This window comes from Halichoerus grypus, chromosome 6 (assembly GCF_964656455.1).
Source record: "Halichoerus grypus chromosome 6, mHalGry1.hap1.1, whole genome shotgun sequence".
Taxonomy (NCBI): Eukaryota; Metazoa; Chordata; class Mammalia; order Carnivora; family Phocidae; genus Halichoerus; species Halichoerus grypus.
This window is the reverse complement of record NC_135717.1, coordinates 23,791,412-23,819,066: the sequence shown is the minus strand read 5'-3', so window position 1 is coordinate 23,819,066 and position 27,655 is coordinate 23,791,412. Positions and strand designations below refer to the sequence as shown.

The 27,655-nt window shown below is 38.6% G+C and overlaps 3 protein-coding genes and 1 long non-coding RNA gene across 17 annotated transcripts in view; 2 read left to right on the top strand and 2 right to left on the bottom strand.

Annotated features, from left to right (window-relative positions):
- The window catches only part of ACSM3 (acyl-CoA synthetase medium chain family member 3), a 45,301-nt gene extending 28,548 nt beyond the window's left edge, over nt 1–16,753 (top strand). For all 3 annotated transcript variants that reach the window (XM_078074718.1, XM_078074719.1, XM_078074720.1), the window contains 11 exons: nt 783–990; nt 3,389–3,532; nt 3,648–3,804; nt 4,080–4,159; nt 5,421–5,544; nt 6,499–6,579; nt 11,105–11,206; nt 12,988–13,115; nt 13,220–13,319; nt 15,849–15,972; nt 16,360–16,753. In XM_078074718.1, the coding sequence (XP_077930844.1) occupies nt 783–990; nt 3,389–3,532; nt 3,648–3,804; nt 4,080–4,159; nt 5,421–5,544; nt 6,499–6,579; nt 11,105–11,206; nt 12,988–13,115; nt 13,220–13,319; nt 15,849–15,972; nt 16,360–16,442 (1,331 nt within the window). In that variant the 3' untranslated portion in view covers nt 16,443–16,753. The remainder of the gene's footprint in view (nt 1–782; nt 991–3,388; nt 3,533–3,647; nt 3,805–4,079; nt 4,160–5,420; nt 5,545–6,498; nt 6,580–11,104; nt 11,207–12,987; nt 13,116–13,219; nt 13,320–15,848; nt 15,973–16,359) is intronic.
- Nucleotides 901–8,383, bottom strand: LOC144382250 (uncharacterized). Its single transcript, XR_013448832.1, has 3 exons — nt 4,067–8,383; nt 3,537–3,941; nt 901–3,409 (listed from the first exon to the last, which is right to left on the bottom strand). It is a non-coding gene; the product is annotated as an uncharacterized LOC144382250 (long non-coding RNA).
- ERI2 (ERI1 exoribonuclease family member 2) lies at nt 16,444–24,545 on the bottom strand. 5 transcript variants are annotated; one of them, XR_013448831.1, is made up of 10 exons: nt 24,452–24,545; nt 23,105–23,172; nt 22,935–23,018; nt 21,958–22,085; nt 21,101–21,257; nt 20,053–20,153; nt 19,708–19,789; nt 19,045–19,133; nt 17,261–18,841; nt 16,444–16,669 (listed from the first exon to the last, which is right to left on the bottom strand). XR_013448831.1 is itself a non-coding variant. In XM_036087522.2 (9 exons), exons 1-9 carry the CDS (start codon nt 24,472–24,474, stop codon nt 17,534–17,536), a joined length of 2,040 nt encoding a protein of 679 aa, XP_035943415.1. In that variant the 5' UTR covers nt 24,475–24,545; the 3' UTR covers nt 16,444–17,533. The 5 variants fall into 5 exon arrangements, 4 of the variants coding, with proteins under 4 accessions (XP_035943415.1, XP_035943430.1, XP_035943425.1 ...); XM_036087522.2 differs by having other exon boundaries at nt 16,444–18,841; XM_036087537.2 differs by having other exon boundaries at nt 16,444–18,841; nt 22,935–23,013; nt 24,452–24,493.
- REXO5 (RNA exonuclease 5) overlaps nt 24,516–27,655 on the top strand; it is a 71,056-nt gene continuing 67,916 nt past the window's right edge. For 7 of the 8 annotated variants that reach the window (XM_078074714.1, XM_078074716.1, XM_036087399.2 and 4 more), the window contains exons 1-2: nt 24,516–24,534; nt 24,982–25,123. In XM_078074714.1, the coding sequence (XP_077930840.1) occupies nt 24,986–25,123 (138 nt within the window). In that variant the 5' untranslated portion in view covers nt 24,516–24,534; nt 24,982–24,985. Of the gene's footprint in view, nt 24,535–24,625; nt 24,779–24,981; nt 25,124–27,655 lie in introns of those variants that run through there. The other variant, XM_078074715.1, reaches the window with a different exon arrangement.

The window sequence follows — 27,655 nt, the reverse complement described above, 5'->3', positions numbered from 1 at the left end:
TATCTAAAATTTATTCAGCACTCTTTACACATTTTAACTCATTTACTCCTCATTAATCCTATAGAATCCCCATTATACAGATGCAGAACCTGAGACTCATGGAGATGAAGTGGCTTGTCCAAGGCCAAGCTATAAGACTGTTTGGCTCCAGGACAGACTCTTATCCATTATACTACAGTGTAATTTACAGCAGGGAGAAGTAGAAGCACAGAAAAGATGAATGCCTTAATCCTTCCCTTTGGAAAGAAATCATAAAACATTTATGTAGGTTTTAAAAGGTGCTGGACTGAAGTAGTTAAGTGTACAGCTCTGGGGTCAGGCTACAGAGTTCAGTTACTGCACTGCCACTTTCTACTCCAGTGATCTTTGGCAAATCATTCATAGATTTTATGTTTTGGGTTTTTTTGGTAGGGATTAAATAAGTTAAGACGTGCAAAACACTTAGAATGGCATCTGGCATTTAGCCAATAAATATTGGATAATATTACTCTTCAATCAAAACTCTCTTTATAAAATGAAAAAAACAAAACAAAACAAAACACCTGTCTTCAAGCTGAATGTTATGAATGGTCTTCAGGTAGAAGAAAATTATCTAGCATTTAACATGCTTTCATGTTAGGTCAAAAGGGTCACAGATATTGAGATGCCTTGAAAGGCAAAAGCAGAATAATGAAAGGAAGACAAATAGATACCTAGACTGGTAAACTGGATGGTAAACTCATTCTGAGACAGAGAGTAAAATCCTTCCTTCTATATACATTGTTTCTTTTCTGCTCCTTTAGGGACAGTTTTAATTCCAGGAACCACTCAGCTGACCCAGAAAGACATTCTCTACAGACTACAATCTTCGAAAGCAAAGTGCATTATTACCAACGAAGTTTTAGCCCCAGCAGTAGATGCTGTTGCATCTAAATGTGAAAATCTGCACTCCAAGCTAATTGTGTCTCAGAAACCCAAAGACGGGTGGGGGAACCTCAAGGAGATGATGAAGTGAGTAGCCATAACTGCTGTAGAACAGCTTCCCAAAAAGAAAGGCAACACTGAAAAGATATTCAACCCACAAGTGCTCAGAAAAATGAAAATTAAAACGAGGCAAAGGGAGCAACTGGTGATTATTGCTGCGCTAATAATCTGCAAAGCTCTGAGGCAGGAAGGAGCTTGGAGTGGTTTTTGAATGTTAGGATCTTGACGGAGACAGGCCCTGAGATAGAGATTAGTTGTGTAAGAAGTTTTTTAAGGATTTGTCTTGGAGTCAACCCCTATGAAAGAAGGGGAAGGATGTGGGATTGGGCAAAAGAAGAAATTCATCTGCCATGCCCTCCCAGAAAAACCTTCAGCTAATCCACTGGGACGTCTGGGGCTTGGAGAGTCCTTCAAAGTTGTTCCCAGATCAAGCAAAAGGTCCTGGCCTTTATATACCCTCACTGATCAGTAACTGAGTGTAGGCTCTCCCTAGAAGGAGGGGTGATCTTGAGTGAGGCAGCTGTCTGCAGCCAAAGCAATCTCTAAATAGGGCTCCCAGCACCTGTGGGGAGTAAGTCCTTTGTTCCTGCAGCAGGATCTAGGAGGTGCATTCACAACACCAACCACAGAGCTGTTATCTCCCAGAGAAACTGATCATAATCAATTCTTATGTGTAGACTATATCATTTCCTTGCAGATAGCAACATTTCAGGTTATAAATAAGAACACTTAACGTTAATGGATGCAATTAGAAAACTAAGTTACGTTGATGTTCAGTCCCTGCTATGGAATGCTTCCAGGGGTCACTTAGCACTCTTGCCAGGTATTGGTTCTATCTTAGCTCTAGGCTGGCAGCCAGTTCCCTCTCTAGAATGAGCTCCCCACCTTTACGCAAGGATTTGGAAGCATGTTTGCAACTATTAACTTATTCCTACCTCTTCTAAAATAGCTAACATTTGGGATGCCTGGGTGGCTCTGTCGCTTAAGCGTCTGCCTCTGGCTCAGGTCATGATCTCAGGGTCCTGGGATGGAGCCCCGCATCGGGCTCCTTGCTCAGTGAGGAGCCTGCTTCTCCCTCTCCCTCTGCCTGCCACTCTGTCTACTTGTGCTCTCTCTCTCTGTCAAATAAATAAATAAAATCTTTAAAAAAATAGCTAACATTTATTGAGTTCTTACCAAAAGCCAAGTACTGTTCTAATTAAAAATGTTATAATTGCAATAATGGGTAACATTTATATGGCACTGGTTATGTGCCAAAAACTGTTCCAAGCATTTCACATATATTAACTCGTTTTCATGTCACAATAACCTAAGAAGCGGGTACTTAAGTAATACAAATGAATAAGGTCAAATGCTAGGATCTGGCAGAGCTGGGTTTCATACCCAGGGAATCTGGCCCCTGAGCCCACACTCCCAACTGCTATGTTTACTGCCTCTAGTGGTGAGAGATTGGTATGATAACCCCACCTTAGGTTTCTATCTACAATAGAAGTGATAGGTATGCAGCTATAGGTACAATTTTTAAGGAAGAAAATTATGGAATCACAGACTAAACACTTAGTCTAGCTTTATTAGTCTTTTAAAACAGCTTTTCTATGATTCTTGTGGCCTGGATGTTTCTAATCCTAATGTTTCATTCTCAGCCCAATACTCCCAGATAAAATCTCTATGCTTCTTAGGCACTGTGTGTGCAAAGTTCACCTCCTCTCAGGTGCCCTAATGTATGACCTATTAGCAGCCCAGTTATCCTTTGGAACTACAGCTGATTCTTGAACAATGTGGGAATTACCAACCTGACTTATACCATTACCCATGACTTGTATTCACATACTCATTTTTTTTTTTTTTTTGAGATAGTGAGGAGAGAGCATGAGCAGGGGGACAGAGGGAGAGGGAGAAGCAGGCACCAGACTGAGCAAGGAGCCCGATGTGGGGCTTGATCCCAGGACCCTGAGATCATTACCTGAGCCAAAGGCAGTCGCTTAACCAACTGAGCCACCCAGGTGAGGCGTCCCTCATACTCACTTTCTTAAAAAAAAAAAAAAATCACTTGAAAACATCTACAGTGCAGAGGAAGGGTCAGTTCTCACATAGCCTTGATTATAAGATCATAGACTCCTCATTCTGCTAGCGGTATGATAAACCACTTGAGTTTTTTAAAATGCCTCAGCTCTTCTTTATCGTAAAGAGCTATGAAGCCAACTATTATAAATGGGCTTTGATGACAAAATTTAGTTTAATTCCAGAAAGCACCTAAGAAGATGGAGAAAGAGATGACTTTTACCTTGGAACTCAACCTAAGTCACTGGGGCCTGATCCATGAGGTGAAGAGGTCCACATAGATGGTTTCTTGAATTCTTTTCTGTGGTAACAGTTTATGATGCCATGTGCAATGTGCAGAATCATTGTAGTTCTTCCTTTGTAGACATGCCAGTGACAACCACACCTGTGTGAAGACAAAACACGATGAGATGATGGCTATTTACTTTACCAGTGGAACAAGCGGATCTCCTAAAATGACTGGACACACTCATAGCAGTTTTGGTTTAGGATTATCTGTAAATGGAAGGTACCTTCACAAAACTCCAGATTGACGTGTCAAAACTACAGAGGGGATGATTCATTTATTGGTCTTTTAAATTTGTTTTCCTTATATATATCAGGACCATTCTTTGTTTTCCCAGGTTCTGGCTGGATTTGACTCCTTCAGATGTGATGTGGAATACCTCAGACACAGGCTGGGCAAAGTCGGCGTGGAGTAGCGTCTTTTCTCCATGGATCCAGGGAGCATGTGTATTTGCACATTATTTGCCACGTTTTGAGCCAACTTCCATCTTGCAAGTAAGGCAGAGCACAAGAGGTCACCATTTAGGAATGCTTTAGCAGCGTCCCTGACAGGACTGATGAATAAAGTAACTTGCAGAAATCAGAGTAGACAACATGACTTAAGATATTTCACATCTGGAAAGTCAATTATCCTGAAAAGATATACAGAGGAAATGTGTGAATGCATTTATGTTAGAATAAACAACGTTTAAGTTGTGCTGTGCCCACCATAAACATTTAGGAACTTATTAAAGTGGTAGTAAGACTAAGAGCTTACTTCTAAATTGCAGACACTTTCCAAGTTTCCCATCACAGTCTTCTGTTCAGCACCAACTGCATACCGAATGCTTGTACGGAATGATATGACCAGGTAAGAAACGTTGGTAAAGAGGCACTTAGTGGGGGTAGGGAAGAGGAGAGGAAGTCATAAAATAAAGGATCTTTCTCTCTAAAAACATAGCTCCACATTAGTAGGTATGGAATTTAACAATCTCTTGTCCCCCTTCTCCTTGCTTTCATTCTTTAAGTCATAATTGTTACATCCAGGCAGGCTCCCCCAAGCAAGGAGAGGAAAGAGAGGGTTCAGCCATAGGTATACCACTGAGTCCAGTGGTTATGGATAAAAGGATGTTTAATCTTTTGGATGATGAATGTTACCTGAGCTGAGAAACTAGAGAAATGACCCCTATTTGGAACCCTATCCCAGCAAATAGGAAAAAGGATATATGTCTTTTGCTGTATTACTGATTCCATTTGAAAGGGTGCATTGGTAAATATTTTTAAATTGTTAAAATTGTTAAAACTTTTTGAATAGGAAATATTTCATATGACATAAAATTTAATAGGTATATAAGAATATAGAGTAAAAGGTCGTCTTCCTCTAAGCCTTATCCTCAGTCTCCGTTCTCCTTCTCCATGAAATCTGTGCAAACACAAGCCAATATACCAGTATTCTCACCCTTTTATAAACATAAATGGAAACATAATATGTTCACGGTTCTGCACCTTCCTTTTTTTGCCTAACAATACATCCTGGAACTGTGTGCTATCCAGTTCTATCCAATATGGTAACCACTTGCCACATGTAATTACTTAAATTTAGTTTTAACTAAAAATTCAGTTCCAAAGTTGCACTAGCCATGTTTCAAGCACTCAGTAGCCACATAGGGCTAGATGATTCTGCAGTGGATAGTGCAGATAATAGAACACTTTGATTGTGGCAAAGATTTCTATTGGACAGCACTGTCTAGGAGCTTCCTTATTCTTTTTTTTATAGCTCTATAGTATTCCATTGCATAATATTCCACAGTCAATTTAACCATACAATTGGTAAATTTTTAATCACTGATTTAAAATGTTATCACGCAGCACCTTCCCTGAGGATGACATGGCTTTTCTTTTTTTTTTTTTTGGCAACAAATCACACACTCCCAAAAAATAAAAAGTGGGAAAAAATGGATGTCTTGGGAGTCATTTTATGATGTTAGAATGGTTTGTTTATTTTGTATTGGAGAGGGGAGGAAGGAGGAAACTAAAACACACTTTATATTGAATTTCATTAGAAATAACTCTAATTTTCATTTCTCTCGATTTTTTTCTCCTAAATTTAACTTAACTTGTTTTCTGAGAAGCTATAAGTTCAAAAGCTTAAAGCACTGTGTGAGTGCCGGGGAACCAATCAATCCTGAAGTGACTGAACAATGGAGAAAAAAGACAGGTCTGGATATCTATGAAGGATACGGACAGACTGAAACGGTATAGGACCTCATCGAAAAGACAGGGCTGGACTTGACTTAGCTGGATAATTAAAACTGATAAATAAATATAAATAACTGATAAATACATTTTAAAATAAGTATTTATTATATCCTTATGATTGGGGGATAGGGAGGGAGATGAGTGGTTAGAATAGTTAAAAAAAAAAAGTTGGGAGGGAAGCTAGTTGCAAAAAAGCTCTGTAACAGATACAGTTGTTTAGACATTCATTGAGAAAAGCCACAATAGAGCTGATCAGAGTGAGAGCATTAAAATATATTTTAAGTGAAAAAATGCTAGATCCACAGAAAGATTTCCCCTTATGTAAGAGGGAACTCTCTTAGTCAGGGCTGCCTCAAAAATGGAAAATGCTGAGTTCCTTGTTACTTGAAATATTAAGAGTTCACTAGATAACTCCTTGGCAAGTATACTCTAAAAAGGGTTATTTAAAGAGCTTGTAGAAATAAGAATAAGAAGAAATTCTAGAGGAAATGAATAAACTACTAACAAAATTGGTTATTATGTAAGGAAAAGGGGGCATACAATGGAGCAGATAAGGGAAAGGCTGAAAAATTTTTCATAGCGTGTCTTTTTATAATGCTTCTATTTATAAATCATGAGAATGTAGTACCTGGTCAAAAATTAAAATAGCAAAAATAAAACTGACAGATGTTTTAAATAGAAACAGCATAACAAGTATCATGCTAATATGAGTACAAATGTTTTCATAAATATGGATATTTTAGTAATTACCAACTTATTGTTATAACTTTACTATATGTATTTGTTTATGTCTATCTCTACATTTCATGAGAACAGAAAATGTTTTATTTTGAGACTCGGTCATCATAATAATGATGATCATCAATAAATGTTTAATGAATGCATGGTAGATAAATAAATGAATTTTAAGTTACTTATAATGTTACTTGGTTCTTTCTCCTTTTGAACTAGGTGCTAATCTGTGGAAATTTTAAGGGAATGAAAATTAAGCCTGGCTCAATGGGAAAGCCGTCTCCTGCTTTTGATGTTAAGGTTTGCACATCCCCTTCCAGGAGAATATTTAACAACCCAATCAGGTTACCACTTAACCCTGTCTACCCTCCCCTACAGTCCTAGCTTCGGTGATAATATCATGCTACTTCTATGATATCTTAATTTCCATGTAATGGAAATGGATTAGAGACATTACTTTAATGGTCTCTCTCTCTCTCTTTTTTTTTTTTTGCAAATCAGTTTTTTGTGCCAGTTCTAGGCATTTTATAAATATTAAGCTATTTGATTCCCAGAAAGAACCTATGAGAGACATGACATACCAATATAAGAACTATTTTACAATGGCTGAAGGGAAGTAGGAGATAGAGGCTTCTAGTTATAGAATGAGTAAATTACAAAGATAAAAGATACAGCATAGGGAATATAGTCAATGGTATTGTAATAGTATTGTATGGTGACAGAGGGTAGCTACACTTGTGGTAAGCATAACATAATATATAAACTTGTCGAATCACTATGTTGTACACCTGAAACTAATATAATATTGTAGGTCAACTGCACTTCAATAAAAAAATAAAAAAGAACCATTTTATAGATGAGGCACAGAGAGGGAACGAATTTACCAGAGGTCACACAGCTAGGAGCTACTAATGCTGGGATTCAATCCCAAGCAATCTGGTTCCAATATCTGTATTCTTAACCACAATACCACACTGCCCTTCCTGATAAGGGAGGTCAAGACCTTCTAAGGGGTTCAAGTAGGCCAAAGGAAGCCACAGTTTACAGTAGCTGAAGTATTTTTCTCCTTCCCCAGCCCTGCCTGGCCATTTCCTGGCTCTCTATAACCATGGCCATTATTACCACCTGATCCCTAGGGAGCATCCTATTATCCCATCTGCACACTTTGTACAGGGTTAGAATTGTTCTCTGGTCAGTACACCCAAAGCTAGGTATAGCCAAAGGAACTTACACTGATACATAAAAGAAAACCATAGCATAGCAACAAAAACACAAAATGGATGAATTTACAGAATGGAGCGCTCAAAACCAAACCTAAATGAGGGGTAATTATAGACGAAATCAATCTTCCCAAGCTTTTCTGATCATAAGGATTACATGGACACTTGTTAAAAAATACTAATTTCCAGGCCCCTTCTAGGTAGGACCCTGAAATCTGTGTTTTAAGCAAGCATCCCAGTTCTTATGATCAGGTAAGTTTGAGAAAGTTTGAGTAAGTTTGAAATGGATTGCTGATGTCAGTTTATAGAATAAGCCAGATCTGGGTTCTTTCCCTTGCTTTAACTTCACTGAGAACCTTGTCTAAAGATAGGCTTGCCTGGTGGTTCAGGTCTGGCTCTGAGTTTCATGAGTTGAGGGTCTTTGGCTGAGTGTCTCTGGGGAAGTTATTAAAGTCTCAGTTTCCTGATTTGTAAAATAGGGACTAGGATGACCAACTTGTCCCAGTTTGCCTGGAACTTACTTGGTTTTAGCATGTAAAGTCATACATCCCAGGGACACTCTCCTGCCTCTGTCCTGGGCAAACCAAGATGGTTGGTTGCCCTAATAATAACAGAACTGCTATCATAGGTTTCTTGTGAGGATTAAATGAGATGATATCTCTAAAGAGCATAACAAAGTGCTTCACACATAATAAAGGTCTGAAAGATAGGTGCCATTATTATCATTCATCTCTCCCTTGCATTCCCTTCCTTTGAAAAGTTTTTCTAAGAAGTGATGGTAGGGGAGCCCTGGTTACATTCTGTAAACAGGCTTAACAATAGTTCATTGGTTTATAGCCTGCCTTAGGTTGGAGAAAGAAATATTGGTAATTAAGCATTATCATGTCTGCATTATAAATAATCAAGTTGGCATTTCAAAAAGCTGTGTTCCTTTCTTCCCTCTTAACCACAATTCCCAATATGCATTGCTGTGAAGGTCTCACAGGTGCAGCTGTACTCACAGCGATCCAACAGCAATGTATCACCACTACCCCACTAATTCAAGCCCAGTGGTTTTTCTGGAGCAACTACATTTGAATGCAGAAAGGGTATGGCCAAGAGGAGAACTGCTCTGTCATGCGTTCCCAGTCAGCATTATTACCTTCATTTTTTCCCCAATTTTTAATTACAATAAAACACATAAAATAGACCATCTTGTTTTTTATTTTTAAAGATTTTATTTATTTATTTATTTGACAGAGAGAGACACACAGAGAGAGGGAACACAAGCAGAGCGGGTGGGAGAGGGAGAAGCAGGCTTCCCGCTGAGCAGGGAGCCTGATGCGGGGCTCGATCCCAGGACCCTGGGATCACAACCGGAGCCGAAGGCAGACGCTCAATGACTGAGCCACCCAGGTGCCCCAAAATGGACCATCTTGACCATTTTTAAGTGCATAGTTCAGTGGTATTAAACACGTTCATAATATTGTGCAACTATTACCACGATCCATCTCCATAACTCTTTTCATCTTGTAAAACTATATCTGTATCTATTAAACAGTAACTTCCCATTCCCCAATGCCCCCAGCCCTGGCAACCACCATTCTACTTTCTACTTCTGTGACTACTATTTATAGTACCTCATATTAAGTGGAATCAGTGTTTGTCTTTTTGTGACTGGCTAATTACACTTAGCATAATGTCCTCAAGTTTCATCCATGTAGCATGTGTCAGAATTTTCTTCCTTTTTTAAGGCTGAATAATATCCCATTGTATGGATATAGCACATTTTGCTTTTCCATTCATTTGTCGTCAATGGGTGCTTGGGTTCTTTCCACATTTTAGCTATTGTGAATAGTGCTGTGATCAACATGAGTATACAAATACCACTTCAAGACCATGCTTTTAATTCTTTTGGGTATATACCCAGAAGTAGAAATGCTGGATCATATGGTAATTGTTTTTAATTTTTTGAGGAATTGCCATACTGTTTTCCATAGCGGCTGTACCATTTTACATTCCCACAACAGTGCACAAGGGTTCCAGTTTTTCCACATCCCCGCCAACACTTGTTTTCTGTGTTTTTGATAGCAGCTATCCTAGTGGGTGTGAAGTGATATCTCTTGGTAGTTTTGATGTGCATTTCCCTAAGGTAAGCTACCTTCATTTTTAACTTTTTCCCAAGGGCTCTTATTACTGCTCTTGTTACCTAGCTAAGAGCATCTGCAATGACAGTGTGGCATCTGGGGATGTGCTCCAATGAGCTAGATACCGGATTCTTGCAACTTCAAAGCCCAAAGCCCATAATTTTCATGTTTAAAGATTTTTAAGGCCGCTTGAACAATAAGGAATGTGATTCTCTCCAGAAATAAGACATTTTGCCTCTTCCCATCTATTAAAGAGAAGTCTAAGTATCTGGAACTCTTAAAACATCTCCTTTCCTTCAGTAATTCCTTGATCCTGGAGCCAAATGCGACTGTGTGGGAATTTATATTTTTTTATTTACAAGAACTTAAAAGTAAGATTTTACATTTAGAATTCTTCTGCCTTTCAAGTTTCTCTTTGGGGACACAGCCCATTTCCATCAGGAAAGTGCCAAATAAGTATTATACCTTTATTTTCCACACAAGCCACATCTTAGGTTTGAAGGCTCTTGGTGGGTGTATATAAAAGAAAGTAGAGAGTTCATATTTAAAGATAGCTAAAAGTTACTTAAGGCAAAATCTGGTACATGAGTTAAGTAACCAGCCTGAAAAATGTTAATCTGGGTTTTTAAAAATTGAATTGAACTCCCTGGAGAGATTCTACAGAGAAGTGTAGTGATGAAAAGGGCAGGATCTGGAGTGTGATTGCTGAGATTTGAATTCCAGTTCCGTCATATACTGTGTTGCTTAAACTCTGCACCTCAGTTTCCTCATAGGTAAAATGAGCGTAGTGATAGTGCTAACCAGATAGAACTGTTCTAAGGACTAAAGAAAACAATACATGTGAAGTACTTAGAGCTGCAGAATTTATTACTTGGAATGTAGTCAGGGCCTATGAAATGCTAGCTACTGTTAGGTACTTCACTGTTAGGTACTTTGGGGGAACCAGGAGGACTGGGAAAAAGATAAGAAAGCAAGGCTTCTGGCATACTCACCAGTGTCTCAACCAGAAAACATTCTCCTTTCCCTGCTTACTTATATGGGGCTCCTGAAGTAAGGTTTTATTTGTTCCACAGTTAATCAAAGTTTGAAAACCAGTAATGAAATATTTACTTGAGAGTAAAAGATAACCAAGACATATCACAAATGATAAAAGAAGGTTGTAAAACAGTATACTATAAAGTGATCCTATTTTTTCCTATGTCTATGTTGTCTTAAAAAAATCACCAAAAATGCGATTATTGCTAAATAGAATTAAAGATGATTTTTATTCTTCACATTTTTCTAACTTGCACTTTATCATATATTTTGCACTAAGAATTTAAATAAACACATTTCTCTTGGGAATTTAAAGTATACTTAATTTTTTTTGAAGTCTGCATTCTTAAATGGCAAAATACAAAACAAAACATGCAAAGTAAAATTTTAACATGTATCTTTACATAAAAATTTCCTTAAATAAATTGTTCTATTTTATCCTAGATTTTAGATGTAAATGGCAATGTTCTACCTCCTGGACAAGAAGGAGATATTGGCATTCAAGTTCTACCTAAACGACCATTTGGCCTTTTTGCTCATTATATAGTAAGAGACTTATTAAATACATCTTATTTCCTATTTATTTCTCAAAAGTGCTTGGTAACTATCCCCGTTTGCCACAAAACACACCTAGGATAAGTGCTTGGACTTTTCTTGAGAGAGATTCATTGTCCTGAATAGTAATCCCTCAGATAGGAAACTGAAGAAACACCCAAATGCTTGTTCTCCTGAGGCTAGATCACTGCTCCAGGCTCATGAAGTAAGAGAAGGGAGCCCTAGAAAGACAGCCCCTTTTGTATACACTGATCCTATACGTGATAAAACAGCACCTAATCATTTTCCTGAAATTTGATTAGTGGTCTGCCTTCTTGAGTCAGAGGGATAGAAAATGGTGCAGAGAGATTAAGAAATATCTTTCACGGGCGCCTGGGTGGCTCAGTTGGTTAAGCGACTGCCTTCGGCTCAGGTCATGATCCTGGAGTCTCAGGATTGAGTCCCGCATCGGGCTTCCTGCTCAGCAGGGAGTCTGCTTCTCCTTCTGACCCTCCCCCCTCTCATGTGCTCTCTCTCTCTTTCTCATTCTCTCTCTCAAATAAATAAATAAAATCTTTAAAAAAAAAAAAAAAAGTATCTTTCACTAGAGGCCTTCCAAGCTCCCTACTGTTTGCAAACCAAGTATACAAATAAAAGTGAAATTTACATTGATATAATCAAAGGTCCAGGTTCTACTTGTCAGTGAAATTTTTTTATTTTTATTTTACTTTTTAAAAGATTTTATTTATTTGACAGAGATAGAAAGAGCACAAGCAGGGGGAGCGGCAGGCAGAGGCAGAGGGAGAAGCAGGCCCCCCGCTGAGCAAGGAGCTCCATGTGGGGCTTGATTCCAGGATCCTGGGATCATGACTTGAGCCAAAGAAAGACACTTAACCCACTGAGCCACCCAGGCATCCCTACTTGTCAGTGAATTTTACATAATGTAATAATACTTCCTTTTTCTTCCTGCCAAAGTTACAGAACCAGTTCTCTGTTTTTGTGTAAAACGAAACAAAATAAAAAAACAAAGTTTATTCTTTATTAGGTGCTGGTGCTTTCTTTTAACTCTGAGTATTCACCTCTCTCTTTTCCTGCCAGTGCTAGGCATTAACCACTGAAAAGACTTAATTATCCCACACCTTGGATGTCTGAACTCCTGCAGTATTTAGTGATCCATCAAAGAAAATTCTCAGGGGGGTGCCTGGTGGCTTAGTCGGTTAAGCATCCAACTCTTGGTTTCCCCTGGCGTTGTGATCTCAGGGTCGTGGGATTGAGCCCTGCATCAGGCTCTGCATTCCACGTGGGGTCTGCTTGAGATTCTTTCCTTCTCCCTCTGCCTCTCCCCCACTCCCAGTCTTTCTCACTCTCCCTCTCAAATTTTAAACATCTTTAAAAAAGAAAAGAAGGGGCACCTGGGTGGCTCTGTCAGCTAAGCATCTGCCTTTGGCTCAGGTCATGATCCCAGGGTCTGCTTCTCCCTCTCCGTCTGCCTCTCTCCCCGTTCGTGCTCTCCCCCTCGCACTCTCCCTCTCTCTCAAAATGAATAAATAAAATCTTTAAAAAAGAAAATTCTCAGAATGGCAGCATGTCTAGTCTTTATAACTGTAGTTTACCTTTCTTTGACTGGACTAGCTCAATGCTGGAATTTCATCCTTATTTCATGTGCTGGCTTCTCTTCATTCCAAGGCTTCTCAAAGAAACCACTTTTTTTTCCCTCTTGAACATTTAAAAATCCAACCAAACAGAAGAATCACATTCACAGTAATACTAACAAAATGCTATTTGTTTCACAGGATAATCCTACAAAAACAGCTTCAACACTACGAGGCAATTTCTACATCACTGGGGACAGGGGCTATATGGATGAAGATGGCTATTTCTGGTTTGTTGCAAGATCAGATGATATCATATTATCCTCTGGGTAATTTTTCATCTGTATAATGTCTACATTAATTGATCATTGGTGTTCTGGAATGGACCTGCTGTTCACCTTTATGAATTCCTGTCATATGTTTTATTTCCCAGTTACAGAATTGGACCATTTGAGGTAGAAAGTGCCCTGATTGAACATCCTGCAGTTGTAGAGGCAGCTGTGGTCAGCAGCCCAGACCCCATCCGGGGAGAGGTAAAAAAAAAAAAAAAAAAAAAGGATTCATCTCCACTTTATAATTTGTTGGCAGTCTAACATGTACTTTTCAACAGTTCATTGAAACAGAATTACCCAAATGATTCATTCACTAACTGCAAGTCAGATAGTCATTAGTAAATATGCTAGTCAGAAAGAACTGCTAAGTATAAGACTGAAAATATATATAAGGAATTTGAATCCTTTCCATAGAGGGATGGTGTGAATGCCAACAACCCAGGGTCACAGCAAGAGAGGATGGCAGATGTCAGCTAGATAGGATTAAGTTATTGCCCAGGTCTGGAAACCAACATGGTCTCTAGTGTAGCTGAGGAGCATAGGCCAGCACCAAGTATCAGGGGTGGAAGGAAGGTCAGAGATAGCAACTGAGGCCACCGGAAGTGGGCTGGCTACGTAGGCAAGCGGAAAGTGGAAGATTCAGGAAATAAGCTGTGAATAAGACAGTCCTAAAAACTCATTCCCCCAACCCCCACTTTTTTTTAAAGTAAGCTCTATGCCCAACAAGGGGCTTGAACTTATGACCCCGAGATCAAGGGTAACATGCACCCTTGAAAGCTCATTCTTATTGGGGCTGATCAGAGGGTAGTTTGGGTTTAAAGGTTCCATGCTACTCTTCAGGTCCCCTTTGCCAAGCAGGGCCTCCAATATTCCAGATAGATGAGAGCAGGGAATTGATTCTGTGATTACTGAAGTTTATCCTTTCACTCTGAACTCCACCGGTAGGATCACAATGTTCCTTGGAATTTGAAGGCCATAGGGCACTATTGGACTTATGCAATGACGGAAAGGTTCTATATCTGCACCATTTGATACAATACACACGGCTATAAAGCACTTGAGAATGTGGTTGGTGTGACTGAGAAAATGTTTATTTCATTTTAAATTTCATTAGTTACATGTGGCTAGTGGCTACCAAGTGGTACAACTATAGACTCATAAAAATGCAAAATTTTGCAGAGAATTTTAGAGAAACTTTGAAGCAGACTTAAGGATTTTAGTTAAAAAAAAAATCCTATTTTTCTAATACTACTACAACTAATACCTAATATTTCTAAGGACTTATTCTGATGTTCCAGGTATTACAAGCCCTACACAGGGCCTGTATATGTTAACCTATTTAATCTTCACAACCTCTCTTTTTGGAGAAGGAAACAGGCACAGAGAGGTATCCTAACATTCCCAAGATTACACAATAAAGTGTGATTTGAACCCAGGCCGTCTGACTTTAGAGTTCATACTCTTAATCATGTTAGGGTGCTCCATATTAATTTACGATCTTCTGCAATGGTTTATAAAGATTTTTATAGGGGCACCTGGGTGGCTCAGACAGTTGAGCATCTAATTCTTGATTTCAAGTCAGGTCAAGATCTCAGGGTCATGAGCTCAAGCTCTGAGTCAGGCTCTGCACTCAGCATGGAGGTCTGCTTGAGATTCTCTCCCTCTGCCCTTCCTCCAACTGCTGCGTGCATGTGTGTGCTCTCTCTCTCTAAAATAAATAAATAAATCTTAAAAAAAAACTTTTATAGAGTAGACCTTATCCAAGGTGCAGAAGTCATCAATATGCAAATCAGTAATTATAAACATTAGTTCTTAAAATAAGCTGCCCCTGAATGATTCACTTATAGCAAGGTTAAATTTTTTTAATTCATAAAAATGTTGCTAAAGCAGAAGAGCCAGTATAAACACAAAAATTTTATGAAATATCAAAAAATGGATATGATAAAATGGATAGATAGTCCAAAAACTCTGGGCAGGGCAGGATTTTCCAAAACATTTCAAGAAAGAGTGAACTTTGAAAACAGGATTTGTGAGTATAAAGTGATAAAGTCTTCCCTGTCTTCTGACAATTAGAGAGCAAGGACCACCACCATTTTCTAATCTTGTTCCTCAGGGTTAGGTAAATTGGTCAGAGTAATAGCAAAATGGCTGTTGGAATCTTCACAGCCTTATATCAACATAAGTATCTCTGGAATGAAGAGTGCACAGCCTCAATGAACTGTTCCTTCAATAAGGATATAGCAAACTTGGTGTGAATACTCTTTATAAAGGCCACACTGAGGGTGGGGACCTAGGAACTAGGCTAGATCAGGCTAAGATGTTACCCAAGAGGCTGTGCTTAGTGCATTGTCGAGTTTCTAAAAGGAAGGTTTTTTTTCTAAAAGGAAATTTTCTTGAAGGAGATAAAAGATGAGGCAAGAAGTCAAGAGGAAAGACAGCTCAGAAACAGAAGCAGGTCAGAAAGCAGAGTTCAAGATGTAGTTAGATGAGAAAGTTCTAGTTCATCAAGATCATTAACAAAGCAGGGCTCCCAGAAACTCTCTTGTATTAGAAGAGGAGTTATGGAACTCAACTGGCTGACTTAAGAGCACAGACCTGGGATCAAACCCTATGAAGCCTTCTGGCCCACCCCAGCAGGCATTAGATTCCCAGTTAGAAAAAGTAAACAAGACACGCTAAAACATTAAAATATACAACTCATCTTCCTGGTGTTTCAAATTTTTTTTTCAGGTAGTAAAGGCTTTTATTGTTCTGACCCCTGAATACAAGTCACATGATCAAGAACAACTAAAAAAGGAGATTCAAGAGCATGTAAAAAAAACTACAGCACCTTACAAATATCCCAGAAAGGTAGGTATTCTAATTATGATGACAATTTGCTTAGTGTTCTGACAAATTTCAGCTGTTTATTTATTTTTTTAATGAACATTCTCCTCAAACATGCTACACCAAATATTCCAAACTGAACTAATGACATGGATAAGAATCAGAATCTTTGAGATTAAAATGAAACTCTTGACGTAATTTGCAGGGCCATTTGGCTCACTGGACTAGTAGTAAATACTAAATATCAAGCAACATCTCCTCAACAATACCCCTCTCCCTTTTTGGTTGTTACCAAAACCCACCCAGATGGGTATCCTAATTCTTTCACCTAGAGATAATAAAACTGCTATACAACTGACTTTGTATAAAGATGAAAACTTCTGGGCTAATTTTTTCCCTTACTACCAACAGGTAGAATTTGTTCAAGAGCTGCCAAAGACTATCAGTGGGAAGATAAAAAGAAATGAACTGAGGAAGAAAGAATGGGAAACAATTTAAATCCACTCTATTATTTATCACAGTATCTATAAAACAAAGACTCTGTCCAAACCACAAGAGTATAGAGGTGATTAAAAATGTGATAATATACTTACAAATTGTTGATTTAAAATATCTTGTGGTTGGAGCGCCTGGCTAGCTCAGTCAGTAGAGCATGCAACTCTTGATCTCAGGGTTCTAAGTTTGAGCCCCACATAGGGTGCAGAGATTACTTAAAAAAATAAAATCTTTTAAAAAAGCAAAATAAAATATTTTGTGGGTATAACATCAGAGGCTGAATTCTGAAATAAAATATTTAGTAAATTCCTCTACATTAGTGTCAATGTTATTATGATTTTGGTAATATAAAAAGAATGCCATCAAGTGCTGAGAAATTTTTAAACATATAGTATCTGAACCAAATTTCTGACCTGTTGGTTTTCAAATTCTAGTTGAATAATTCTTCTGATATGTTGATATACAAATCAGAACAAATCTTCAAGTTTTGAAATAAAACTAAACAACTTATTATAAAAGTTTTTAGAAAAATAAAAATCTCAGTTAGAAGATATCATAATTCTTAAAGTCTAAATATCTACCTGAAAACAGGCTAGGGATTTTTATTAGTCACATTTTTATTCAAGTAATTTAAAAATAGTTTAAACTCATTTCAAGGTCTAACTAAAAGAAGAACATCATACTACGGTTGCTTGTATCTAATCAAATGCAGTATACAAAATATTTAATTTGTGGCTCTTCAAAAAAGTATGATAAATTTGGCAAGTGTTAAGATACGACATAGAAATAAAACAGTGTACAACTATTATCAGAATACTCACGATGTTTGGAAATTCAAGGAACAATCAGGATTCATACATGAATAGAAGACAAATGTTAGATAACCGATGAATGAAATTAGAAGACTGTGAAATTGACTTTTTCTCTATTTTCAGTGTGTGTGTGTGTGTGTGTGTGTTTAATAGCCCCAATACAGTCTACAGAACTCAGATATGCTAAGTCCCCATAACTTGTAGCCCTATACACTTTTTTCTCTTTATCACACAAAAAATCGTATTAAAGTAAAAACATAGTTTAGATGTAGAGAAAGTTTATCAATTCCTCATTGAAGGTCTGAGTCTCAATGAATTTTTAGTAGAAAAATTTACATTTCTGTTACAAATATGGCTTATTTCTGGGGAACTAAAAGTGAGTCCCCCTGGGGAATGAGAGAGAACTCTGCTGTTGGCTCTCTCCTTTTTAAGTGTTTGTTCCCATTTGAAATAACCACAACATTTTCTGTTTTCTTGGTATTTCCCAATTGGGCAACAATAGAAGACTTTTCCATGGTTTGGTCCATTATTAGAAACAACAAGTCTCTTAGATCTTCGGCCACACTTGCATAAAGGAGGTGTCATTTTCCCACTCTTCCAAGGCTCTTGTTGGTTAACTGTAGAAGCTAAGATAGAGGGGAGGACCTTCTGGGAAAAACTTCTCACTGGGGAGCCATCAGATGATGTAGGCTTTTCTTCATGAACAGTGAGGGTCTGTTTTTTTGCTGGTGGGACAGATAGAGGACTGGACAGATTCCTTTTAGTACCACCTAAAATGAGGGGGTATTTCCCCAAAACTGAAGGATGAGACATAGTGGCATTAACACTGTTGAAGCTACTTGATTTGCATTCAGGTAATTTAAAGTCAGAAACATCTGAATCTGGATCTTTGGCTTCTTTCACACGATAAATAGTAGTATGTGGACTCTTATATACAACAGACTTAGAGGTCCCAGATTTTTGAGGAGTTTCTTCTGTGCCTTCTTTCAAAACCATTAATCTTTCTATAGAATTAAATGAAGTATCTAAGTTTGAGTCACTAATGGAAGGTATACAATCTATACTTTGCTCAGGCTGAGATGCTGGCAGTAAAGCTACATCCTCCCAATCAGCCAACATAGGTAAACAATCAAGAGCAGAACTCATTTCCATATCAGAAACATGATTAACAGATGAAATGGTAGTTGATACAAGTACCAATTCTGAACCAATTGCTGAAGACTTAGATTTGGTATTAAATGCAAGGTGTTCGTTTCTTATGTGGTTCTGCATAGGTGTGTTCAAGCTGGCAGATGGCAACTGCTCCAGAGAAGTAGAGGACTTTGTATTAAAAAGAGATAAATAGCTTTTGCCATTATGAAGACCTGCTTTTATATTGCTCTTCAGCTGGAACTGATCCCGTTGTACCTTTATAGGAGAATTCACACCACCTGACCTCATGTGAACGTTTCCATGAGAATTTACTATATTTTTAGGCTCCCTATCATATATACTCAGACCCTGAATGCTACTGTTGCAGGAGGATCTTTCTTCAACTTGATTCGTATTCAAATTTCTGGCGAAAACGCTGGAATTCTTCTTAGTGGGGACCTATGATTCCACAGACAAATCCAATAGCTTTAGAAACTATGCATTCGTAATCTCTTTAGTACACGTTATATTATTTGACAAAAAAGAAAAATGTCATCATTCACTGATTTATCAATGATTTCCACACATGATATCAGTATTTCAATGAATGTATTACTTCTGGAGTTTGAGATGACAGAATAAAGAGGCAAGACACCACTAACCTTGTTCAAGGACCTTGTAATTTTCATTAAGCAACCATCCCTGATCATTTTCCAAGCAAGTAGGGCAGTATTCCGAGAATCATCCAACCCTGAGGAAATAGATATCAAACACTGAGTTTAGTAATACCATTGTAAAGAAATACAGCAAAAATAAGAAATCACAATTAATATTGGAACACACTACTAGTTTTATGATCATCTACTCATTTTAATCATGATAAATTGGACTAGCAAATGCTGTGACAACCTTACCAACAAAAGACAAGATCTCCCACATTTATAGAGGAGATAAAAATTTGTACAGTTCACAAAAATGTAAGCAACATTCTGTAGGGACCATACTTTGTGAGTAATCTAATGGTCTTGTTCAGTTTTTTTCACTAATTCACTGCGTTGTCTGGGCATTTGTTTAATCTCCATTTGATTTAGCTAATTTTCATTCTTTTTAGCAACTAGAAAGCCACTAGATGGCTTTATCTTACACTACTTTATGGTAGTATAATTTGAAAGTCCAAAATCTTTGAATTGTATAGATTAGGAACTTTTTTTAGCCTGAAAGGATATTCCTTATTAATGACATCACCAAAAACATGAGATTCATATGAAAGACTTTCTAGAAATAAGATGACTTACATAATAAAATTATTTTCAATTTACACTAACCAGAATGTTCTCGTCCTAAGAATTCTATTCCCACTTCCTGCAGGGCACCACTTAGTCCTTTTGGTTTTCTTCTATAGAAAATCTAACCAAATAAAAGAAACATATCCAAAAAAAGGTTACTATTAGAAAGGCTATGTATTAACCACTTACTTTTCATAATTTTTATTTCTATTAGATTTGGAATGTCCTTATTTTGTTGTCATTTGTACATACTTTAAGAAATGTATTTATGTGAAAGTTTAAAAAAAATATTTTATTTATAGTAACCTATACCCATGTATGGGATGAAGTTTAATCATTTTTCAATAGAAGGAAAGTGACCATGCCTCCATCTTTGACCCTTACCTTGTAAGTTACTCTGAGATCAATCCAAGAATTTAAGAATGCGGGTTTTAACAGCTGTTTTCTTTTACACTCATACTCCAGGCAAACCCCCAAGTCCCAGTCTGCATTAAGTATGTTAAAATAGAACAAATTCAATGATGCCAGCAGTTTTTACTCATGCTATCATTTATAAATAAAAGGCTAAAATATTATATAAAATAAGATTTAGAAGGACATAATATATAGTATATGAATTTATATAAATATGCATTATTTATATATATATTATACATATTTTATATATAATAGTATATAGTATACTATCATTACATACTACATACCAAAGTGTAATACGTACTAGAGAATATAAACTATACTGTATATACTATAACAATATACTATATAAAACAAAATAGGATTTAATTGCTATTAATATCTAACAATTATTCACTTTACATAATTTACTATTAAGAAATTAGGTTGGTAACTAAGTTTCAAAATGATTTCTTAAATTCCCAATTAAACACACTGAGTATTTCAGAAAGAAGAGTAAGGTGTCAAGTTACAAGGCCTACAAGGAGAAGGTTATCTGCTTTCAACATTCTAGAAAATACTGATGTAATTGAGAAACCAGACATCTTATAGAAACCTAAAACCAAAAATATGACTATTGATGGCACAGCATTGCTATCAATGACTTTTAAGGGCCCCTTTTTTTCCTAGTGTGAAAGTATAAAGCAAAGAATGTGAGTTGAATGAAGACTCTTTTTATTCAAGGTTATAGAAAGTAGCATAAAAGTTTTCACTAAATCATCTTTGCCTGGAGCCAGAAGAACAGGGAGGTACAATCTAGAAAGATTCTTAAAGTCTTAAAAAATTTTAAAGTATCCCAGAATGGTAAAATTTGAAAAATATGAATAAATTTACTTTCCTTGATTAACATCTGTTTGGCACTGAGATTTCTTTTTGAGGTCTAAGAGGTTAACAAGTACAATTCTTACTATAGATAAAGAATTACATAGTGGTTATCCTACTTATTTATGATTGATAGATATAACTTATTTTTTACCTGACCAAGTAACAAATGCACATAATTTTACTTCGGAATTAGGCAGATCTGAAATCCCAGCAGCAAAAATAATTTTCTTCTGTTGTTGAATCTTCTGAATCCATTTACAGAACTGAGATAAGCAAATCCTCAGAGGGACTCCTTCATCAACTTGAGCCTGAGTAAAGTCACAAAATCTAAATTCAACAATCGAATTCCGTAATTATTGAACACATCATTAGCACATAATTAAGCGCTATAGGGGAATGTAAAAAAGAAGAGGTTCTGGGCGCCTGGGTGGCTCAGTTGGTTAAGTGTCTGCCTTGGGCACAGGTCATAATCTCAGGATCATGGGATCAAGTCTCACATCAGGCTCCCTGCTCCACGGGAAGTCTGCTTCTCCCTCTGCCCCTCTCCCCACTCGTTCTCTCTCGCACGCAAATAAATAAAATCTTAAAAAAAAAAAAAAAAAAAGAGGTTCTGACTGCCAGAGTTTTAGTGAAAAAGATGCTAAAACACATGAAAGAGAGATGATATAATGATTAGAACTCTGCGAGATAAGAAAAATTAGGTTGCTCTACCTAAAATCACACAGAAATATAGTAATTAAATCCTGACTGACAGAAATTTGATGTCACTTAATTTCCGTAAGTTTGATATTCATTTTTACAACACTATTCTAATTTTTAAAAATTCCAACAGAGTTCTGGAGGGAACATTATTTCTAACAGTACATAAATCTAATTCCGAATGGTATATACTTTTTATTTTCGTTTAAAAAATGATTTCTGAATTTTAATATTTGCATCATACTTTCTTCTTTCTTTTTGGGGGGGAGGCAGGGTGAGAAGAGAGGTAGGGAAAAGAGAAGGGCATACCTGTTTTATGCCTGTCAGTTCCATGCAAAATTCAGAAAGAATTGGATGTTCTTGAGGCTGAACGTAAGCATGGAACTCAGATTCAATCTCTCCAGTTGATGTGTTCAGCAATACTGCTGGAAATTCAACTACATGAGAGAATCATCAATTGACGCTTGAATACATAATTGTTAAATTAATGCTGTAATCACTCTAAATTAAACATATTTAACCATCATATATTATTAGACAATCATTATTTCAGTAAAAGCATATTAAAATGACCAAAGCAGTGTGATATAACAGTTATAATAAAATTGTGCCAAAGAATAAGTCGGAATATTAAAGTTATGAGTGTATCTATTTAAACTCTTGAATATATTTCCACAATTAAATATGAAGACCATATGTAAGTTAAAATGTACTCCTTTTTGCAAAGGTATTTTTTCAGTTCCTATGCAACTGAGATTTTGTATGGAATTCTAAAATAATTATTTTATATGATGATACTTTTAGATGTTAGATGTTTGTTCTTTTCTTGTCAAGTCAGGTTTTATAGTAAACTACCAATTCATAGGGCATCTTGTTTTCTTTTAACTGTTGACTAGTTTCTATCTATTAAACTAGACATCCATGGTAAACTAGTGGAAGGTAATATATGACAAAGGATCCGCAAAGGCAATACTTGAGTTCACAGAAAGGTATGAGCTTACTGAAGTGTTAAGTAAGACAACTACTTCGAGGAACAGGTCGAGTTTAACTAAGCAGACACTTCCTGTTGTCGTTTTTTGTTTAAGACATGTGATGGGAAGCGCAGGGAGCTGGGAATAATTGCGAATATTTATTTGATTTCTTACTACACAGCAGGCACTGAACTCTGGTGATCTCACTTAATCCTCAACAACTGTACGAGGTAGTCACTTTTGCTATCTCTATTTTATGGATGAGAAAACGGACTCCTCTAGGGCTAGCTTTGACCACTGGCAGTCCAGACTTACTTATTTCTTGGCTCTGGTGGCGTTTCCCATCATTCCAACATGTTGACTCAAAATCAATGACAATTAAGTAGTCAAACAACTGCTCTGCAAAACAAAGGGTGTCCTTATGCTTTATCAGTGTTAAAAGTGCAAGGGATACAAAATGTAAAGAAATGAAGCACGCTACTTACTGGATTTGCTTCTTCCTATTTTTCCACTTGCTGGTACAACTGACTTTCTTCTAATTAATCCAAGCTGCCTAAAAAAGTAAAACAACCCAGTATGTTCAACAAACTCACACTCCTGTTCGAATATGCTAACAAACTAATGGTATAACCCTCATTATTAATGTGACAGGAAATTGAACTAGACTTTGAGAGCAAAAGACCCTGGTTCTTATACTGACGGCCACCCTCTCTTTTAAGTCATTTCACCTGCATGAGCCTCAAAGGTCATATTTGCAAACTTAGACTAATTCTTTCTGCTTCCCTTATTTTACAGTAAATACTGAGGAACTTGAGTGATTGCAGAGGTAAAGATGCATTGAAAAGCTTATTTTTGCCTTTGCATTTTTCAAGCCCTTGCTATGTGCACAGGACGGTTCTGAGGAGATAGGGCAGATCCAGTCTTCCAGGAGCTCAAAATACAGCTGGGTAAAAAAACTAGACATCCATGGTAAACTAGTGGAAGGTAATATATGACAAAGGATCCGCAAAGGCAATACTTGAGTTCACAGAAAGGTATGAGCTTACTGAAGTGTTAAGTAAGACAACTACTTCGAGGAACAGGTCGAGTTTAACTAAGCAGACACTTCCTGTTGTCGTTTTTTGTTTAAGACATGTGATGGGAAGCGCAGGGAGCTGGGAATAATTGCGAATATTTATTTGATTTCTTACTACACAGCAGGCACTGAACTCTGGTGATCTCACTTAATCCTCAACAACTGTACGAGGTAGTCACTTTTGCTATCTCTATTTTATGGATGAGAAAACGGATTCAGTAATTTGCCAAGGAACACAGATTTGGTATGTGAACCCAGGATTGTCCAACTCTGAAGCCCATGCTATTTACTAATACATTACAATACATTACAACAGTGCTTCTAGAAATCAGAAATGTGCACAGCGTGACCAGGAATCAGGGAGAAGGCCACAATAAATCAAATTACGAATTAAACGGATCACTAGGAAGTGGTGGGGTGAACAGCTTGACGGGTGACGTGGGGGCTGCCTGAGACCTCGGAACGGCCTACCAGGCGCTGTCACGTCCATTCGTTTCCCGAGGCCTACAACGGGCTGACAGTGGCTCAAGGCCACACAGTCCGAACCCCGGTTCTTCCAACCTCGCGCAGAGGGCGGCCTGAGGCTCGAGACCGAGATGCAAGCAGAGACCTTTCAGTCCGGGCCAGACGGTGCGGGTCGGAGACGCCGGGGCTGCAGAGAATGAAGGCTGACACCGCGGATGCCCACTGCCCAGACCTGCTGCAGACGCCAGCACCCGACCAGGAGCCACCCCGAGGCCAGAAACCCCTCCCTTACCGCGCAAGCTTCTTGGTCGCCATTCCCGGCACTCCCTACTCCTCCCAGCCCAACTGCCGGAAGTTGTTAAACCCCCACTTCCGGTCCGTTCAAAGCCCTGGCGCGTCTGAGGAGGCAGTTGCGGCCGCGGCTCTGCTTGCGACTGAGGCGGCGGCGGCTGCGGGTTGGGCTGTCTGCCGGCTCGTCTTCGGTGTTTTCGGGGCTTGGGGGCGCGGGGAGTGTTTTTTGGCGGGGAAGTCGCTTGGCAGCAACTTTCTCTTTTTCAACGGGCGGAGGCGCCTTTGCGCCGTTGGGCAACCGTTTCGAATTCGGCCTCCGGCGCGGAAGGTAAAACCGTTGGTCTCGGTGCGGTTTTCTCCGCTGCGGAACAGGGAGGATAGTTGGCGCCCTCGCTTTTCCGGGAGGGTTGGGAGGGCTCCGTACACTGAATTGAGGAGAGGATCTGAGGGAGCCTGTAGGCCGTGGAGGCCTCACCTGCTCCCCCGTCAGGAGGCGGCGTTTCCTCAGCTCTCGCCGGTGTTTCTTCACAGCCTCATGGATCCCGAGAGGGAGAGGACTGGGAGGCACCTCAAGAAGGGCAGAAAGAGGAGGCGGGCCCCGAACATGCTGGTCGGGGCGGCTGAGGCGATGAGAGCCCGTTGGACTCTGGAGGAGAGGCAGCCTGAGGCCAAGGTGAGTAACGGGGAGCCCGAGTGGGCGGTTAGGAGCCCGAGGAGGTTAGGAGCTGCCAAGCCCTCGCCCCAGCCGCCTTCGGGGCCCTGCCTGCCCTGGACGCTGCGGGTCAGCCTCATCCACCCACTGGCCTTTCGGAATCCTGCTTTCCAGTCTGTAAAAAGGGAAAGCTGATAATGGTTTTTAAAAACTGGTGCGGTGCCTGGGACCCAAAAAGAATGTTCACTCAACACATAGTTTATTGAGTCTTCCGTGTGCCAGGAATTGTCTAGGTTCCGGGAATATCCCAGTGCACGAACCCAAAATTCCTTGCCGTCGTGCAGTTTACATGGCACGCCAGTAGGGGAATAATAAGGCTGATGAGCATCCCTGCTGTGTATTGAGAACTAAATATACGTGGTCCATCCCTTCAGTCATCAGATTCTGTTGTCTGCCATGTGCTGGGCACTGCCCTAGGCACTGGGGGAACATCAGTGAATAAACAGAGGTGACTACTCCGTTCTAGTGGAAAGAGACCGAAGACAGACAATAGGTAGAAATGATAACCAGGTTTCCCCCACTATCCGAAAGTAGAGCGGTCCTGTGAAATCTTTCTAAGTTGAAATGCTGTAAAGCAAAGAAGCATTTATTAATTTATGCGGGGGGGCTGGGAACTGGAACGTTTCCAGACTCCCAAAATAACCTCTGTTAGGTTTGCTGATATCTCAAGACAGATCTTGCTAACTGATGCACAAAATCAAGATAAAGCGCAGATGCTCACAGACAATTCAAAGCTATGAGGGCTTCATGCTAAGTGTAGTTCTTGGGGAAGGAGCTCCGCTGTGCCACTCTGCTTGGGGTGTGCTGCCTTTATAACTGGCGTGTTGTGAAACAAATGCTGAAGGTAAAAAGTGTAAACAGGTACAGTGCTAATAGGTCTGTTGTAAAAGGGAAGTGGCAGAACACAAGCTTTCAGAAAGCAGGGGATACCTGTAGGATGTAAAATGGGAAATAGTGCTATGAAAACATTTTTTATTTAAAAGGGATTCTTTTTTTTGCCTATCAAATTGGCAAAACAACTTTTTAAAGGTTAATATGGTGAAAAGTATAAGGAAGTAGACAATCTCATCACTCTTTTATTTTGAAACAATCTCAAACTTACAGAAAAGTTGCAAGAACAGTACCAAAAACGACCCCAGTCAGCATTTGAAAGTGATTGCTAACAATGCTCCATGACCATCCACCCATATTTTAGTATTTCCTGTAAACAGTCCTACATAACCACAGTGCAACCATCAAAATTAAAAATAACATGGATATATTGCTACCATCTTATCTTCAGACCCCATTCAAGTTCCTCAGTTGTTCCAGTAATATCCTTTTTAGCAATAAGATCCAGTCTAGAACCATGTGTTACATTTAGTTGTCATGTCTCTTTCAATCTATACAATTCTTTAGACTTTTCCTTGACATCTGTGGCCTTACTACTCTTGAAGAATCCTGAACCAGTTATTTTGTAGAATGTCTCTCATGTTAGATTTGTGTGTTTCCTCATCGATTAGTTTTGGGTTATACATGTTTGGCAGGAATATCACAGAAGTGAACTCTTTTCTCTTGTATTTTATTAGGTTGTACATGATTTTGATTTGTTCCATTCTTGTTTTTCTCTAATTTTGTGGAGAGATGCTTCCTTGTTAAACTTGTAATTCATTTTTTTATTAGTATGAACTCATTGCCTATTTCATTCAATGGGTTATAATCCATTACTATATTTTGATGCTCAAAATATCCCATATTTGAGCGTTAAGCTAGCTTCTGTGTTCTTTGGACCTCATAATTCTTTGAGCATTTCCTTATTTTTTTGGCACAAAAAGTTGTTTCAGGCTCATCTGTGCTTTTCCTGCCCCAGCCCTGGAATCAGTAATTTTTTTCTGGGATGCTTGGTTCTAAATGACATTTAGAAACTCAAGGTTCTGGGTGTTAGATGTGCTCAGTGCTATCAGGATGTCAATACTCCCAAAAGAGAGCTAGGAAATATGTATTTATACATCCATATACCCGTATACACACATATACATGTTTACCTTTAAATATTTTTCTATCCATACATACTAAAATCTCTACTTGCAATCTATTTCCACAAGGTTCATTCTTGCTTTCTCTCTCCATGTTTATAATTTCCTTCTCTATTCAGTGAGAAACCTGATTTGTCATTATTTTCAGTATATTTGACCAGTTCCCCATGCTGCCACCGCCCCACACTCCCACACCCTCTTCACCTTGCTTGGGCTCTGTCACCCTGCACCATGTACCAGGCCACTCTCCTATGTGAATGTCCCTGTCACTACTGTGATAGGCTACTATCCTTATCCTTCATACATGAACACCCTTACCCTGTTCAGGCTCTGAATCTTGTGACAGGCCACTTTTGTCCCTCAATATTGATGCCCTCCTTGCCTTAAATACTTTCTGACATCTGACACCAGCCCTCACTGCTCTCCACTTCCCACTACATGGATGCCTTCATACCGCTCAGGCTTTGACACCTCACAG